This window comes from Bos taurus, chromosome 12 (assembly GCF_002263795.3).
Source record: "Bos taurus isolate L1 Dominette 01449 registration number 42190680 breed Hereford chromosome 12, ARS-UCD2.0, whole genome shotgun sequence".
Taxonomy (NCBI): Eukaryota; Metazoa; Chordata; class Mammalia; order Artiodactyla; family Bovidae; genus Bos; species Bos taurus.
Genome location: NC_037339.1, coordinates 20,887,858 through 20,904,312, shown reverse-complemented (window position 1 = coordinate 20,904,312; position 16,455 = coordinate 20,887,858). Strand labels below are relative to the sequence as shown.

General features: G+C 39.1%; 1 protein-coding gene across 6 annotated transcripts in view; it reads left to right on the top strand.

The window, feature by feature from the left end:
- The first annotated feature begins 782 nt into the window (after window positions 1-782).
- INTS6 (integrator complex subunit 6) overlaps window positions 783-16,455 on the top strand; it is a 104,462-nt gene continuing 88,789 nt past the window's right edge. For 5 of the 6 annotated variants that reach the window (XR_009496674.1, XR_009496676.1, XR_009496677.1 and 2 more), the window contains exons 1-3: window positions 783-1,421; window positions 1,830-1,907; window positions 2,735-2,884. Coding sequence is in view for 2 of the 6 variants with exons in the window: in XM_025000046.2 (XP_024855814.1) it covers window positions 1,311-1,421; window positions 1,830-1,907; window positions 2,735-2,884 (339 nt within the window). In the remaining 4 variants the exon portion in view is untranslated. Of the gene's footprint in view, window positions 1,422-1,556; window positions 1,628-1,829; window positions 1,908-2,734; window positions 2,885-16,455 lie in introns of those variants that run through there. The other variant, XM_025000047.2, reaches the window with a different exon arrangement.

Below are 16,455 nucleotides of genomic sequence, written 5' to 3'. Positions count from 1 at the left end.
GCCAGGTCCAGCCCTCGCCCTCGGTCGCTGCCCAGGGCCAAGCGCGGCTGCGGGCGAGGGTTGCCCGTGGTCCCCACTCCCCAGCGGGAGCGGTGTGACTAGCGGAGATTAGTCCCTGGTCATAAACAACCTCTCACTTCCCCTCCCCCGCCCCGCCCGCGCCGGGGCCGGCCCTCCGAGGGCCAAGGAACCTCCTCCGACGACCGCCGGCCCAGAGCCCTCCTCTGGGGGGCGACCGCGGGCTTGCCGCTAACTCCTACCCGGGCTTTTGATCGCGCTACTCATCCCTCCTCGCTGGCCCACAGTGAAGGGGTTTGCTACCAAGACCTCGGAAGAGGAGCTGAGGCCAACCTCCATTTCCCTTCCCCCGACCCCTACCACCTCCGACAGCCAAGGAGAGGCCGCCGTGCCTGATGCGCAGACTCACAACCGCGCCGGCCCTGGGCGCGCCGACGCAGCCCCCGCCCCACGGACCTTCCGTGGTCAGTCTCCGCCCCTTCCCGGAGCCCGCCTCCGCGTCGGCCGGCCCGCCTGCTCGCCCCTCGCGCTCGCTCTCGCGCGCACCCGACGCCCCGCCTCTGCGCGTGCTCCATAACTGTTCCCGGAGCCGGCCTCCAAGCTTTCCCCGCCCCAGAGCTGTTTGAATATGCTAATAAGAGGCCAGGGGCCAGCCAATAGAATAGCGGGGCGGTGCGTCACGTGGGCAGAGGACGTGTCAGAGGGCGGAGCCTCTGCGGCCCCTGCCCGAGTTAAAACCGGAGTGTGAGGGAGAAAAGCGCTTCAGTAGCGAGAGGGGCTGAGAAAGTGGTGACACCGCCGGGGTGCGGAGGGAGTCCCTGAAACTTCTCCCAACAGCCCCAGGGCCAATCTCCCCTCAGCCCACTCCCCTCTTCGCCAGCTCCCAGGTCCCCACTCCCAGCGCCGGGGGTGGGGTAGGGAGCCAGGCCCGTCTCCCGCTGGGACACACACAGGGGCCGGGAGCGGGGACGGGACCCCCGAGGCGGGGGGGGAACGGACCGACAGACAGACGGCCGGGCGCCCGCCCCAGCGGGCAGGCAGGCAGGAGGAGGCGGAGGAGGCGGGGGTACGACGGGGAGGACTGGGTCCGGGGAGTTTCCTCTCAACTATCGGGGGAGAAACTCCCCGCAGCCGGAGGAAAGACCCAGACGGTGTTTTCCTCCCGGGGGCCGCGCTCCCCCGCCCCGCGTTAGCGGCGGTTGCCGCCGCCGCCACCGCCGCCACCGGCGCCTCCACCTCTACCATCTCCTCTTTCTCCACCACCTCGGGCCCCGGTGTCCCCGGCCAGCACTATGCCCATCTTACTGTTCCTGATAGACACGTCTGCCTCTATGAACCAGCGCAGCCATCTGGGCACCACCTACCTGGACACGGCCAAAGGCGCGGTAGAGACCTTCATGAAGGTACCGACCGACCGAGCCCGGGGGGCGACCCCAGCCCGGCGGCCCGCGGGCGGCAGGGGTTGGGGGGAGGGCGGCGAGGCGGAGGTGTCGGGGACCTGACTGCGGGAGCTGCCGGGCTCGGGGACCCCCTCCCCCACCGCGCGGGCGGCGGGCGGCCGGGAGCTGCGAGCCGGGCTCGGCCAGGGCCCGGGCTCCGGCCCCGGGTGGTGTGTGTGTGTGTTGGGGGAGGGCCGGTGTGTGTGTGTGTTGGGGGGTGGGGGCGGCCGCGGCGTGTGCGGTAACTGGGGGGGGGGGGGGGGGGGGGCGGCGGGGCCGCTGAGCGCCCCTTCTCCGCCTGCTAACCTCGCCTGTGTGCTTCCCTCTCGCCCGCCCTGTTCCTGCTCCCGTTTTCCACCCGTTCTCCCTCAGCTCCGTGCCCGGGACCCTGCCAGCCGAGGAGACAGGTATATGCTGGTCACTTTCGAAGAGCCACCCTATGCTATCAAGGTAACAGCCCTCGCCCTCCCCCTCCCCTTCCCCGTCCCTTCCTCTCTCGCCCTCCCCGCCCCCCCATTCACCCTTCCTTATGCTCCCCTCCCCCACCCGCCGTGCTCTAGGCGCTGAGGTCTTTTCCCCTGCGGGCTCCCACCCCCTCCCCCCGCTCCGGAGCGTCCCGGCGCGGCGCGGAGTCGCCGGGCCACCGCCGTCCCCTCCCCAGCCCGGCCCGGCGGCGGCGGCGGCGGCGGCGCGGCGATCAACATGGCCGACATTTCCCCTCCGCGGCGTGAGCGGCAGCAATGAACTGTGGGGGATATTTATTCAAGTTAGCCCGAGTGACAGCCGGGCCCGGCCGTGCAGAGCCCGGGTTTGCATTAAAGGGGAATCGGCCCGAGGCCGGGGCGGGCTGGCGGGCGGGGGGCTTGCGATGAGGGGTGGGGTGGGGTGCAGCGGGGCCGGGTCTCCGGATTCTCCCCGAGAGGGCCGCGGGGCCGGTGGGACAGCTCCGGGTGAACTTCGGAAGTGCTGCTCACTTCTGCTTTCCACCAGTACCTCTGCATCCCCGGATTTTTGGGCACGAGGTTGGGGAGTGCATCTCCCCGGAAAGTTATGAAGTATTAAGGCTGGTAGCCACGGAAAGCTGTAGAGCCAGCAGGTTTATTCTCGGCCACCTCTGGAAGAGAGTTTCTTTAACAGAGAGACGGCATTGACACTTTACCCCAAACCGTACAGTAAAGTCGAGCAGCTGCTTGGTGAACGGCAGATTGTTAAAGGCCGTCCATGTGTACCTGGCTTTAAAAGATGAAAAAAAGAAATTCTCACATTTTTCTTTTCAGGCCGGATGGAAAGAAAACCATGCAACGTTTATGAATGAACTGAAAAACCTTCAAGCTGAAGGACTTACGACTCTTGGCCAATCCTTAAGGACAGCTTTTGATTTATTAAATTTAAATAGATTAGTAACTGGCATAGACAACTATGGGCAGGTAGGTTGAATATTAAGGTGGAAACACAGTTAATTTTTCTTTTTGTGGACAAGCAGCCCAGTCCAAAAGCTATATACCGTGAAATACAAATATGAAACATTGCAGATTAAAATACAGAATGCACATAATACAAAAGTGGAATTCTGACCACAATGTATATGGTTTTGTAGCCCTCAGGTTTTTTTTTTGTTTGTTTCTTAAAATGTATTTGGGTTCAGAATTTGAATCTGAATGCCATAAAGTTGACATAAATTTAGTTTTAATCCCTTAAAGTTCACTCAGGAAATAAAAGGAAAACATCCTGTTTCACCACACTGTTTCTCTGATGGCCTACCCACTGGCAACTGCAACCCTTGCAATGACTGACACACACTAGTTAATTAAAATGATCTTAAAATGTTAGAGGAAATTATTCTATTTGTTGCAAAAGGGCTTAGTTTAACCGTGTTGTATAACAATTCTGAAAGGTGAAAAGATTTTCAATGTACTGGCTGAGTACATTAAGATTTCTCAGTTTTTGAAGTGTGTCCGCTAAGCCACTGCAGGAAGAATTCTGAAATCATTCTTGAGTTAAATGGCAGGTCCAGAATTTTGTTTTTAAACTCCCAACCCTTGGAAGAGAGGCTGTTGGAAAATTTGAAAGAGCCCTTCCTTTCTCCCTGAATTCCCCCAGTTCCTCTAATACTCTTGCTCTTAGCTGTTTGAAGATGAGACAAGATACTTAAATCACATGATGGTCACTATGGGATAATGCAAGGTGGTCCATGATGACACTTTTTTGGGTAACTGGCCCAGGAAGTAAAGGATGACAGGTTCTGTGTTGTGCAGAGCACTATTACCACAGTGACACATTTTGGTATACATTTTATTCTTTTCACAAATTCCATCAGCCACACTTTTCCTTAGTTTCACAAGTTTCAGGGAAATTCTTCCCACAACTACAGCTTTTAGTTTTTTTTTCTATATAGAAGCAGAATTGTTCTTTTGTTTTAGAAATGTTTACCCTTTAGTTCTTAGGGATGACTATTCATTGCCTGAACATCTTTGGAAATGGTTGAACGTAGTCCTATTGCATTTAAAGTATACATTTCAACTTGGAGCCAGTTTGTTTCTGTTTTTATGGAATTGTACTTCCATTGTTTAATTAGTAAATGTGTATTTTCTTATACAGTAATCTGTTTCCCCTTTCTATGCTGCTTTATGTTTCAACTGTTAGTAATTTAGGCAGATTTGCCATGAACTTTTCAGTTTGTTTCTTTATTTCCCTTTCAGATTCCTTTGTTATCTGTAGTACTATGCAGTCTTAGTGCTTAAGGTCTCCATCTAAATTTTGAGTTCAAAGTCAAATAAGAAACCTGCCCTTACTCGGTTATCCTTATTTCCTTATTATTAGATATACTTGTTACTTGGTTGTTAGGTTGTCAGTGTATAGCAGGAGTATTAATTTTCTGTATCACATTTCATAAGTGGGAAAGACTTTTAGACATATTTACTTCCTACCTCCTATTAAAAATATTTTTTAGGTGTTTCCTTGGAAAAAACTGTCATGGAGAGGCTGAGGACATTTGTAACTTAAACCTATATTTTCTTTTTCACAATTGTTGCCTTCCACCAGGGAGCACTTACGTTCTTGTCTGTAAAGTTCACGCAAGTTTGAGGTTGAATGTGGTCCTGCTGTGCTCTTACCACTTGCACCAAGAGAAGAGCCTGGAGATGAGGATGTTTTTGAATGTCAGGATTTATTGATTCAACAAGGGGTAGAGATTATGCCTTTTAGTTATTTTGATGAATAAGTGAAGAGGCAAGGAGTAATATCCTGAGTCGGCACATAAAAATGATACTAGCATTAAAGTAACTTACGAAGCCATAATTTTCCAAATGAAAATGATGATTGAGTAGTCTTTTAATTAGAAGAAAATGTCTTTTCAGAAGCTATTTTTCATCATGAGGTTTTTTTCTTGCTGATTTAAATATATATTTTCTTGTTAAAAAAGACAAATGATAGAGAATTTTGAGTGTCTCATATATTTAATAGTGAATAGTTCATGTTTTCTTTGTGAGATTGTCTGCCTATTTTTTGTGGAATACCTGTTTTCTGTAACCTCAGTGTTTCTACATTAAGTACTTTCCCTCTCATACTCTGTCCTAGGATCTGTGGAGCCCGTAGTACTAAATACTATTGTATAATCTCAGTAGTTGAAGGAAATGAGAAAAGGTGAGCTAGATGAAAGGGCATATTGAGTTTATAAAGCATCTGAAAACTTTATATAAGCTTCTGAAAAAGTTTTCCTAAAACACTTAAATGGGGTTTATATATATCTGCATATTTATACAGATACCTCCACACGTTCCTCCCACCCACATACGTGCACATACAGGTTTCCAGAGTCAATTCCAAGAGTTTTTAATATCTATTTGTTGCATTAACATACTTAAAAATAAAACATGTTGAGCTATTAGTATAGTAAGAACTTGCAGGGCTTCAGCAAGGTTAAAGTGGCTGGGAAAAAAATGGATATTCGTGAATGTTTTCTCAAGCACGGTGGCTATCTCACTAATAAATTCCTTGCATGTTGAAGTCCTTATAAATCTGACAATTAGTACCATTTGCTGATATTTCTATACTCATGGGATGATGTGTAGTCAGTCTTCCTTATAAATTTTAGTAATAACTAAATTAGTTATTTAGCAATTAGTCAATTGCTATCATTGCAGGTAAATGTGATAAATTTTTTTTTTTAACATGTGTTCACTAGGGTTTCAAATAATGCTGAATTTTTAAGAGGCACTGAAAATTTGATCTGGCCTTAATATCTGTTGGACATGTATATTTGATTAAAATTTCATATGTAGATTGGTTTATTTTTCATACTTTAGCAAGTTGTTCTATTATTTTCAACATTGTTAAAGTTAGGTTCCAGTTAGGTTTAGCTTCTAAATATTACTCTGACCTGCAGTTCATCATTTTTGTCACTGGACTGATTCCACACTCCTGCTACTCAATACACTAGTACTGATTCTGTTGTTCCAGGACTTAGAATGGTACCTTCTACTCTATACCTTTGGTGAAGACAACCCTTGAATAATAACATAAAAGGAGATAAAATATGTGTTTAATTTTTTGAGGGATTTCTATTCCAAGTGTTTACCTCATTGAAAAATGGTGGCTTTTAGACAAGATCAAATTGAGTGAATCTCAGGGAGAATAATGCCAGCCAATTTTATTCTTCAGCATAAAGAGCTATTTGTGAATGAAGCAGATAATTCAGGTAGATTTCTAGTAATACTGCTTTTTTCTCTTCACCAAAGCGGTACCCATTTAGTTCACAGATAGTATGTAATAAAGGTTTCTCTTTTAACACTGGTAGGTGAAGTAATGAAAACTTGATTCCCAGTTGGGTTTTTGGTTTCCATTAGTCTACCGAGAAATGTATAAACAGTAGTTTGGTATTTATTGACCTATAGATATCTTTTCAAAAGAAAGTAGATTATTATCCTTGAACATTCTGTGCTGAAGTCCCTGAACCTTTTTTTCCTACTTTTTAAATTTAAACATGTAATAGCAAATATACCATCCTAACTATTTTTAAATGAACAGTTCAGTAGTGTTCATAGTGTTCAGGTTATTGTGAAGCCAGTTTCTAGAACATTTTCATCTTTCAAAACTGAAACTCCTTTCAAAACAATAACTCCTTATTTCCCCCTAGCCCCAACCACTGGCAGTCAAAGAACAGCACCATTCTACTTTCTGTTTCTATAAATTTGACTGCTCTAGAGATACCTGCTGTAAATGGAATCATCGAGTATTCCATGTTGTAGCATGGATCAGGGTATCATTTCTTTTTATGACAAAATAATATTCCATTGTATGTGTATACCACATTTAAGTTTTCTCTGTGCATACCACATTTTGCCTGTGCATTAGTGATGAACACTTGGGCTGCTTCCACCTTTTGGCCATTGTGAGTAATGCTGCTGTGAACATGGTGTGCAAGTGTCTCCTGAGATCCTGCTTTCAGTTCTTTACACCCTGAAGTAGAATTGCTAGATTGTTTGATAATTCTGTGTTTTAAAAATTTAAGAAAAGGCCATATTGTTCTACATAAAGGTTACACTGTTTACTGTTCCCACCAGTAGTGCACAAGGATTTCAATTTCTCCACATGCTTGATAACACTATTTTCCTTTTTTCTAATATTAGCCCTTTTAATGGGTTTGAGATGTTATCTTATTGGTTTATTTGCATTTACCTAATTATTTAATATTATTTATATTGTACATTTCTTCATATGCTGGGTGGACATTTGTATATTGGTTTTGGAGAAATGTCTGTTCAAGTCCTTTGCTTCTTTTTTAATTGTTACTTTCTTCTGTTGATTTGTGGGAGTTCTTTAAATATTCTAGATAGTACCCTCTTATCAGATGTGCGATTTGCAGATATTTTCTCCCCTTCCATGAGTTGCCTTTTTGTTCTGTTGATTGTCCTTTTTACAGACGTTTATTTTTGGTGTATTCCTCTTTATCTTTTACTGCCTTTGCTTTTGGTGTCATATCCAAGAAATCATTGCCAAATCCAATGTATTCACGCTTTCCCCCTGTATTTTCTTTTAGGAGGTTTACTTTTACATCTTAACATTTATGTCTTTAATCCATTTGGAATTAATTTTGGTGTATGATACGGGGAGTAAGGGTCCAGCTTCATTCATTTGCATGTGGACATCCAGTATTTCCAACACCATTTGTTGAAGAGACTGTCCTCCGCTTTGAAGGGTCTTGGAAAGTCACTGAAATTATTTTCAATAATTACTGATGGGATAGGGCCCTCTATAATCAAACTGGTTTAAATGTTTTTTTTCTCCATCTGTAATTGTGTAAAGGAAGAGCAGTGGCTAGGAATGTGAAAATGGAATTTAAAATCTGACCTTGACATTGAATTACTCTGTCATACTGGACAGTCACTTTACTACCCTGTGCCTCTGCTTCTTCGTTTCCCAAATTGCCAGTAATGAAGCTATTTATACCCTTATAGAGTCAATGAGAGGTTGAAATGGGAAGATATGGTAAAATGTACCTCAAAAGTTATGAAGTGCTCAGTAGATACAAGACATACTTTTCTCCCCTGAATAAATTATTTACCTCTAGTTTTCTGTTATTTTTCCCTGTTGAATTGGAAAGTACAGTGATAAAAATCTAGTGATACTTAAAGCTGATATTTATTACATGCTTTGAAATCTGTAACATATTAAATATATTTATTTTTGGGGGGAGTGAGCTTTGTATTGCTTCCTAAGGGAAGCAGTGTGAAAAGTAAATATAATGTGATCAAAGTTGTCTTAATGATAGTTGATAAGCATGGGATAAAGGATGGGATTTTTTAAGTGTTAAATGAAAACTGGATGAATATAGTTCAGTAGATAAGTCAGAAAGTCATTCTTTTATAGGAATGTAAATTAGAAAAGGAACCCTCAGAAGACAAAAGCACATGTTTTAGGATTCTTTCAAATAGGGAGCTCCCCCTAGTGCGTTTAAGATGATACTTACACACATTTGATTTGCAAGGAACTTTTGAGGAGCGCATCTATTGGGTAAATCAAGGGATATTTTAATAAGGTTTGACTGAGCTCAAAGTAGTATAACATAGCTATGATTTGTTTCCTGTTGAGCAGTAATTTTGAAGGTGGTAATTTATGACAGATTTCAAGACCCAGGTTTTATTTTCTTTGAAACTCGCTGTAATTTGTCTTCATTTTACACGCTAAATCTATTTTCTAAAAGAGAAAAAACCCACCTTGGTATGATGGTTTTAAAAGAAAATGAAAAAGACTATCCTAAAGACATTGCGTTCTTTAATTTATTTTTTTAAAATTTTATTTTATTTTTAAACTTTACAATATTGTATTGGTTTTGCCAAATATCAAAATGAATCCGCCACAGGTATACATGTGTTCCCCATCCTGAACAGACATTGCATTCTTGATTAGAAATTATTGAAAATAAAAGTACAAAAGGTGAAAGTAATATGTTCCATTTCTTCAAAGAGAATATTTTCCCTTTATGCAATAGAATGTCAATAATTTAGTATTAAGCTATGTATGAAAAATTATATACATTAAATTATGTTTGAAAATTAAAAGACCAGGAACAAATATTGAAAGAATATCACTTATTCGATTATTTTCAATTGATTTAAGGTCATTTATGGTCAGAATTAACTAAAAGTATTGTTTAGCCATGTTTGTGTTACAGATTTCTGTAAGGAGATTATAATATTTTATGTTAATTTTTTTAAATATTTATTTTTAGTCGTCATACTCCACTCAAATTTATACTTTTATGAATTGTTTTGGTGGATATTTTTCCTTTGGTGGATCAACGCTAACGTATTATCAGTGCTGTTTTTTTTTCCATTTTATTTTTTAATTTTCTCTTTTTAGCCATGTGGCTTGCAGGATCTTAGTTCCCTGGCCGTTAAAGCGTCGGGTTTTAACCATCGGACTGGCATGGAATTCCCTGTTTTCTTTCATTTTAAAGAAGTAATTTCTTTACACAAACTTAATTTTTGTTTAGCCTTATTATTAATCTGCTTAATTTAAGCATGGTCCCAGACCATAGAATACTGAGTTTTTTGGATTTTGTCTTTATTCCCTGATCCCTCTTCTTTCCTCCATCTTTTTTTGTTGAGATACGCCTTAAATATATATAGTATGTGTGAAGCTTAGTGAATTTTTATATACACTCTTGGAAAAACAAATTGAACTTTTTGCATCTATTGACAGAACTTTTCATTAGACTTCCTGTAAGTATTATTATAGTTACTGTATTTTGGGGCTTTAGAATTGAAAGTGATGTTAGACTTCATCTTCCTTATTTTATAAGTGTAGAAGGTAAGACCCAGTAAAGTTAAATGCTTAATTTTGTCACATTATGAAATATTTCACATTATGAAAAAGAGAGCAATTGGTTATGAAACAGTCATGCAAAATTTATTAGTAATTTGTATTTTATTTAAAAGTAAATTTTATTTAAAGGTATAACTTGTAGATGTGAATCCATTTAGGTGGTAGGGGTTATATCTGGAGCTCTCTAGTGGAATATGCCTTCTTTCAATTCCTCTGAAAAGCAGGCATTTTGTCATTGTGTTGCATTTAGCTTTTCTTGTAACACCCTGTAAAAATACTGTTTGTTATATTCAGTTGGATTTCCTTGCGAGTCCCTTGTCCCTCCCCACTCCCTGAAAAATAATATGAATGTAGGGGATAGTTGACAGGATTTTGTATATGTGTGTATGTATGTGTGTGCGTGTACGTATGTGTATATATATATATGTATGTTTGATGGTACTTTTTGATTTTGTACTCCTAGTTTACTAAGTTTCTGATGTAGTTAATACAGTACTATTACCCTAGTCAGTCAATCAGTTGATTTCTCCATTGTCATATGCCGGCCAGTATTACTATTGGAATTATAAGTTTTTACCTGGACAGTTTGTAATTTGTTAACTACCAGTTAGTTTCCTTTGATATAAGATACTTCTGAAAGTCTCTAGGCATTGTTTTTAAAATTCAGAAAAATCTCTTCGGCTCTTCACCCAAGTTGTGTAATCTCTGAACCTCAGTTTCCCCATTAGGAAAATAAGAATGGAAGAATCTTATCTTGTAGGATTGTGGTGAAGATTGATAAACACTGTAATCTGTTAGTGTAATAACACCTATTACCATTTCTGTGAATTTCCTTTTATTTGAATTAAAAAAAAACAGGAATTGTAGGTACATGGAGTATTTCATCCAGATTTTTAAGAATAAGAAATGTGATAGGGAAAGAACGAACTGCTTCGTTAGAACTGGCTGTGCCAGGCTCTGCTGCTACTAGCTGAGGTTGTATTGACTGACAAGTCCCTTAAGTTTGCCTCACTTTTGTCACCCACAAAATGGTGATAATACCAATTGAAAATGTTTTTAAGGATTGAAAAGAACATTTGTTAATCATCTAGCAAAGTGCCTGCTTAGAAAACCTTTTCTAATCTGCAGCCTTTGAGAAAAAACAGTAAATGTTTTTGTATAACCCGACATGCATACATCACAAGAAGCTCAAATCAGTTGTCTGTTTCAAGTGAAATTCCTTGCCACTGGGGACATAGTGGGTTTTGGTGTTGAATTGAAGCTTTCTAGATTTCTCCAAAATACTTTTCCCTGAGTGTTACGAAAGTCTTCCCCCTTCCCTAGACTTCTAACTTGTTCAGAAATGTTTTGATAACAATGAGTACTTCAAACAAATATGTTCTTGGTTTTCAAAACAAGAAAAGTTTGAGCTTCTTTGAGGAACTTTCCATCTTAGACCATTTTTCGGGCTTTGTAGCAGTGTATTTTCGGAGAAGGCGATGGCACCCCACTCCAGTACTCTTGCCTGGAAAATCCCATGGACGGAGGAGCCTCGTAGGCTGCAGTCCATGGGGTCACGAAGAGTCAGACATGACTGAGCGACTTCACTTTCACTTTTCACTTTCATGTATTGGAGAAGGAAATGGCAACCCACTCCAGTGTTCTTGCCTGGAGAATCCCAGGGACGGGGGAGCCTGGTGGGCTGCCGTCTACGGGGTCACACAGAGTTGGACACGACTGAAACAACTTAGCAGCAGCAGCAGCAGTGTATTTTAGAATTCAGGTTAGGATGAGATGAAAGATGTTCTTGTGCAGAAGAAAAGTCAAATGGAAAATGTATGATCCCTTTTATTGTTTGTAATTAGGTTTATTTGGGATGAGCCTGGTAAGGATTATTTTATGTGATGATGTTTCTGTTGGGGCCTGTATAATTTGAAATTTGGTGTATTGAGAGATAATTGCACCTAAAAAGTATTTTATTTATTTATTTTTTTTAATTGAATGATAATTGCTTTATAGAATTTTGTTTTCTGTCAAACCTCAACATGAATCAGCCATAGGTATATTATATCCATTAGGTATATATATTCATGATTCATATATATCCCCTCTCTTTTGAACCTCCCTCCCATCTCTCCCCATCCCACCCTCTAGTTGCTGTGTGTGTCAGGAAACTCAAACAGGGGCTCTGTATCAACCTAAAAAGTATTATAACTTAAAAATCTTATAATAGAATTAGTTGTAATCAGAGGACAAATTTACATTAGCTTGAGTGAGTGAAATTTGCTCAGTCATGTCCGACTTTTTGCGACCCTGTGGACTGTCAATTCTCTAGGACAGAATACTGGAGTGGGTAGCCTTTCCCAGCCTAGTGGTGACTTAATCAAAACTTATTCTAGGTCCTACGTACTTTTTTTTTTTTTTTTTTTAATCTTTTCTTGAAATGACATGTTAACATTTTCCATCCATTAGTTTTGCTCAGATAAGCTGAAGAACATGTGAAGGTCCTTGGAAGGATTATATGTTCTTAAAAACTTTGTTCTAGAAAACAAAACATTTCTGAGTATGTGAGAAAAAGTAATGTAGCCTTAGCTATTAGGTAATGTAATTTGACTAGTCATTGACAGGTTTTGTGCTTGTATCAGTGTTGAAGGAAAACTCTCCCTTTGTCTTAAAGCTGGTGAAGCTAGTTAGGAATCAGGAAACATCAACGAAGTCTTCTGGTTATTCTGAAGTTTATAAACACTAGAAGCATCCAAACAACTCTTCTGAGAGGATTAAAAACAATTGATTATTTTTAATCATAGAAATTGAAGATGATAAATAACCTTTGTGGAAGGTTAGACTATGAACCACAGTGGTGATTGATACAAAGGCTGGGTCCATAAGATAATGACAGATTTTAGTACTTTCGGATTATTAGGAATAGGCAAAGTGATGTTTTTGTGACTTCTGATGTAATGCCTGAGTTTTGATGGTTTCTGATCATTTATGTACTTTGGAAGACATTAATGTAAAATTTTGGATTTTTATTGTACATTTTTGTCAATCTCATTTTTCAAACCAGTAAGTTAGAAGGAAAACCCAAGTAATTGCATCCAGAACATTGGGCCTAAGTCAGGTAGTAGAAAGACAAAAGGATCTTTACATCTAGATTTTGTTAATCCAGAATGGATAATGTCTAATCCCAAACAAGATTATATTAAATGTAAATCCTTATATAGAAAAGTTGTCTTATGTTTTTAGAGCTTCCATTTCAGTGTGCTATATAGTATCAAGCAAAAACATGTAGCAGTCTGTGTAGGCACCAACCCATCCATATGTGACATCTGCTTTTTCATGAGGTTCATTTCTAATGTAAAACCTTGGTGGATTCATATGTATAGTTAGGAAGTCTTGTAAAAAAATTTTTTTAACAATAGATCCATATATTATGTGGTTAGTTTTTTGTTTCCCAAGTATGTCATCTCTTTTGAAAAATTTAAATCTATAAACACTTGTGGGGAGGTGTTTAGTACAAGCATATATAAATGTTTGGATCAGAATCTAGCCAGAGTGCATTTCTAGAAATTCTTTTACTCAAGTTCATATACCTAAATGATGAATTTGGAGAAATTTAAATATTTTCTCCTAAAAATACCTTATTGAAATTGGATTACCACAAATTCTTTCCCAGAAAACAAAAATTCTGTACTTTTTATTTTTTTCCAGAGTAGGGCCTCTTAAAACTAATCTTGCATTTTGGTTTATCCAGTTAAATTATTTTGAGGTTGACCTTAAGCCATAGCATATGAAAAACAACAGACTGTTAGTTTTTCCAAGTGCTTATCATGAATTATTTTCCTTTATTAAGTTTGATACTTTGCTGACTTTACTAAGATGTACTGTTTATTAGGCGGTTCTTCATTTTCAGTTGTGGTCTTGAAGATACTTGTATAATAGAATGCTGAGGTTGAAGTCCATCTTTTTTGTAGGACACCTGTTATATTTGATTCTTTTGAGAGTATATTCATAATGTGGATATTTAGAAGGAAGTAATGATAATGGTTAAATATATGATTTAATCAGACTTTTACAAATGTGATGTCTGTAGGTTTGGTGGTAATCAACACCCAAGGAGATGATTATTTGTGATAGAATAGGCAGATGTGTATTTTTTTTTGAGGTCAGATTTCCAGCATTATTGCTGTATAAAACTTTCCCCGTCTTTGAAAATGTGTTTTCATTTCATCTTGTTGTTTATTTCTTAACTTTTTCTGTTATGTTTCTAACATTTTTAAATTTTAAATTTTATTTGTATTTTGGCTGCACCACAGTGGCTTGTGGCATCTTAGTTCCTGGACAAGGGATCAAACTAGGCCATCAGTAGTGAGGGTGTGGAGCCCTTACAGGACCACCAGGGAATTCCCTAACCTGTTATTATTACATATTTTACTGAAATTAATACTATGCAATCCATTTACTATTTCAGATATATTGAATTTATATTACTTCACTTTGATACTTTCCTTTGATACACTAATACTTATCATTTATTGAGTTTCTAACACTTTTTTCCACAAAGTCAAGCTTGTAATTTTTCAGTTCTGATAGTGAATATTTTTTACATTACTAGTATGGTTGACCCTTAAATGACAAAAGTTTGAACTGTGCAGGTTCACTTATCATGTGGAATTTCTTACATACTACAACCATCTGGGGGTTGGTTGAATCTGAGGTTGTGAAATTGCAGATATAAAGGACTGACTGTAAAGTTATATGTAGATTTTTGACTCTGCAGGGGTCAGCGCCCCTAAACCTTGCATTCAGGGGTCACCTGTATTTAGTTTATTATTTCAATCATCCTAGGATATTGCCCCTCAGTCATTATGCTAAAATTAATATGTAAGATTCCCTCCTGCTTTTGCTGGTCTTATTATTCCATCTCTTTCTAATGCTATTTTTTAAGAATAAGGAATTAGAGGAACTGTTTTAGTATACAATTGTATAATGGAGTTACTTGAAACTAAAAGTGTATTTCTTTTAATGGGGAATTTTAACATGTTTTTGAAGTTTATGCTTTAGCATATTCTAAGTACTAGACTTTTATGCATTAGCAGATTTTTTTTTAAGTTTTATTTTTGAATATTAAGCACATTTTAATTTCGAAGAGTACTTGTTTTGAATATGTAATAAATGTGCATGGTTAAAAAGTTTAAGCATTAGAGAAAGTTATATAGTTGCTCAGCTCAGTTCTTCAGAGGCTACCATGGTAAATCAGTTTATAGTGTGTATCCTTCAGAAATCTCTTCTACATAATCAAAAGTATTAATTTAAAAGCACTAATTTGTACTAATTTCTTAAGATGAATATCTGAATTTTTACATCAAAGACTTATGCCATACCACTTGGGATCTTGACTGTAAAAGTAATAATCTTGCTGAATTCAAAAACAAACATAAAACTTGTATTTCTGGCCTCAGAGTATTGATTTTAATGTAAGCCTGTTGGGCTGTTAGTGGCTTAAATAATTATTATATTTTCTTTGGAATGTGTAATTAAGCAGTTGTGTATTCATCCCTGTAATATAATGAACCTTCTCATTCTTTAATAAACAAAAGCTAAACAGTATTACTGACACTGAGTATTGAATAGAAAATATAATTTGCACATCAAAACTATGATTTCATAGGTCTTATTGCTAGAGTTTGAAGCTAAAAAAAATGATACGGAGTTAAAAATATTAAGTATATAAATATTGTAAATATTGAAAAAATTCTGGTTGTGATTTTCAAGTGTCTGAAGTTTGAGCAATATTGAGCTAAAGAATGTTATTGATTCTGGTTGACTTGTTTTACACAGTATGTATTAAAACCTTTTCTCAATTCTGTATAGTTGTAAAAGTTTATTAGTATTATGATTAATAAGACTTTGGATGTGAATTGCATTCTTAGATGCTTTTCTTCTAGAAATAAGTTTAAAATAGAATATTTTTAATATTAATGTTTCTATATTTTTTATAGAATTTGATTTTTGACAATATAAAGGGGAGTGTCAGAAAGTTTCTAAATGAATATGAGGTGGTTGGTTTATCATTTTAGGAGACCATCTATTGTTACTTCTTTATTATCTATGGTATTAGAGGAAAATAGGGTAGATAATGAATGCAGGCTTCATTTCATATTTTTACTATTTATGCAGATTCCACAGAGATGTAAATAAACGGGACTTAAAGCTTCTAGTCTTGAACTTAACTCACAAAATTTTTAGCTGCCATCCTGCTAGGTACTTGTCCAGTATATGCATGAGAACCTTTAGTGATGTAGTAGTTATTTCTTAAAGCTGCCCTTTCCATTTCTTCACATTTTTACTTGTCACTGTAATTTGCTTGAAAAGGAAATTTTAAATAGGAAAAAAGCACAGGCTGTTTCTGAAAGTTTTTGATTTTCTGCTAGGTAATATACTTTTAGCCTAGCCATATAACATTATACATCTAAACATCTTTTTTGTTGATTTCCATTGGCCATAGCTTTCTTGACCCATAGTAAAATAGCTCACTGGTGATAGATGTTGGTAAGCTGAAGGTACTGTCACAGGAGAGAATCAGAGAGCAGATCTCTGGTGCCCATTTTCCCTGTCCTGGGAAAAGTGTAACATAGACAAGCACTTGGCTGTCCTTCTGGGATTTGTTTAAAGCACCGATATCATGGTGGAG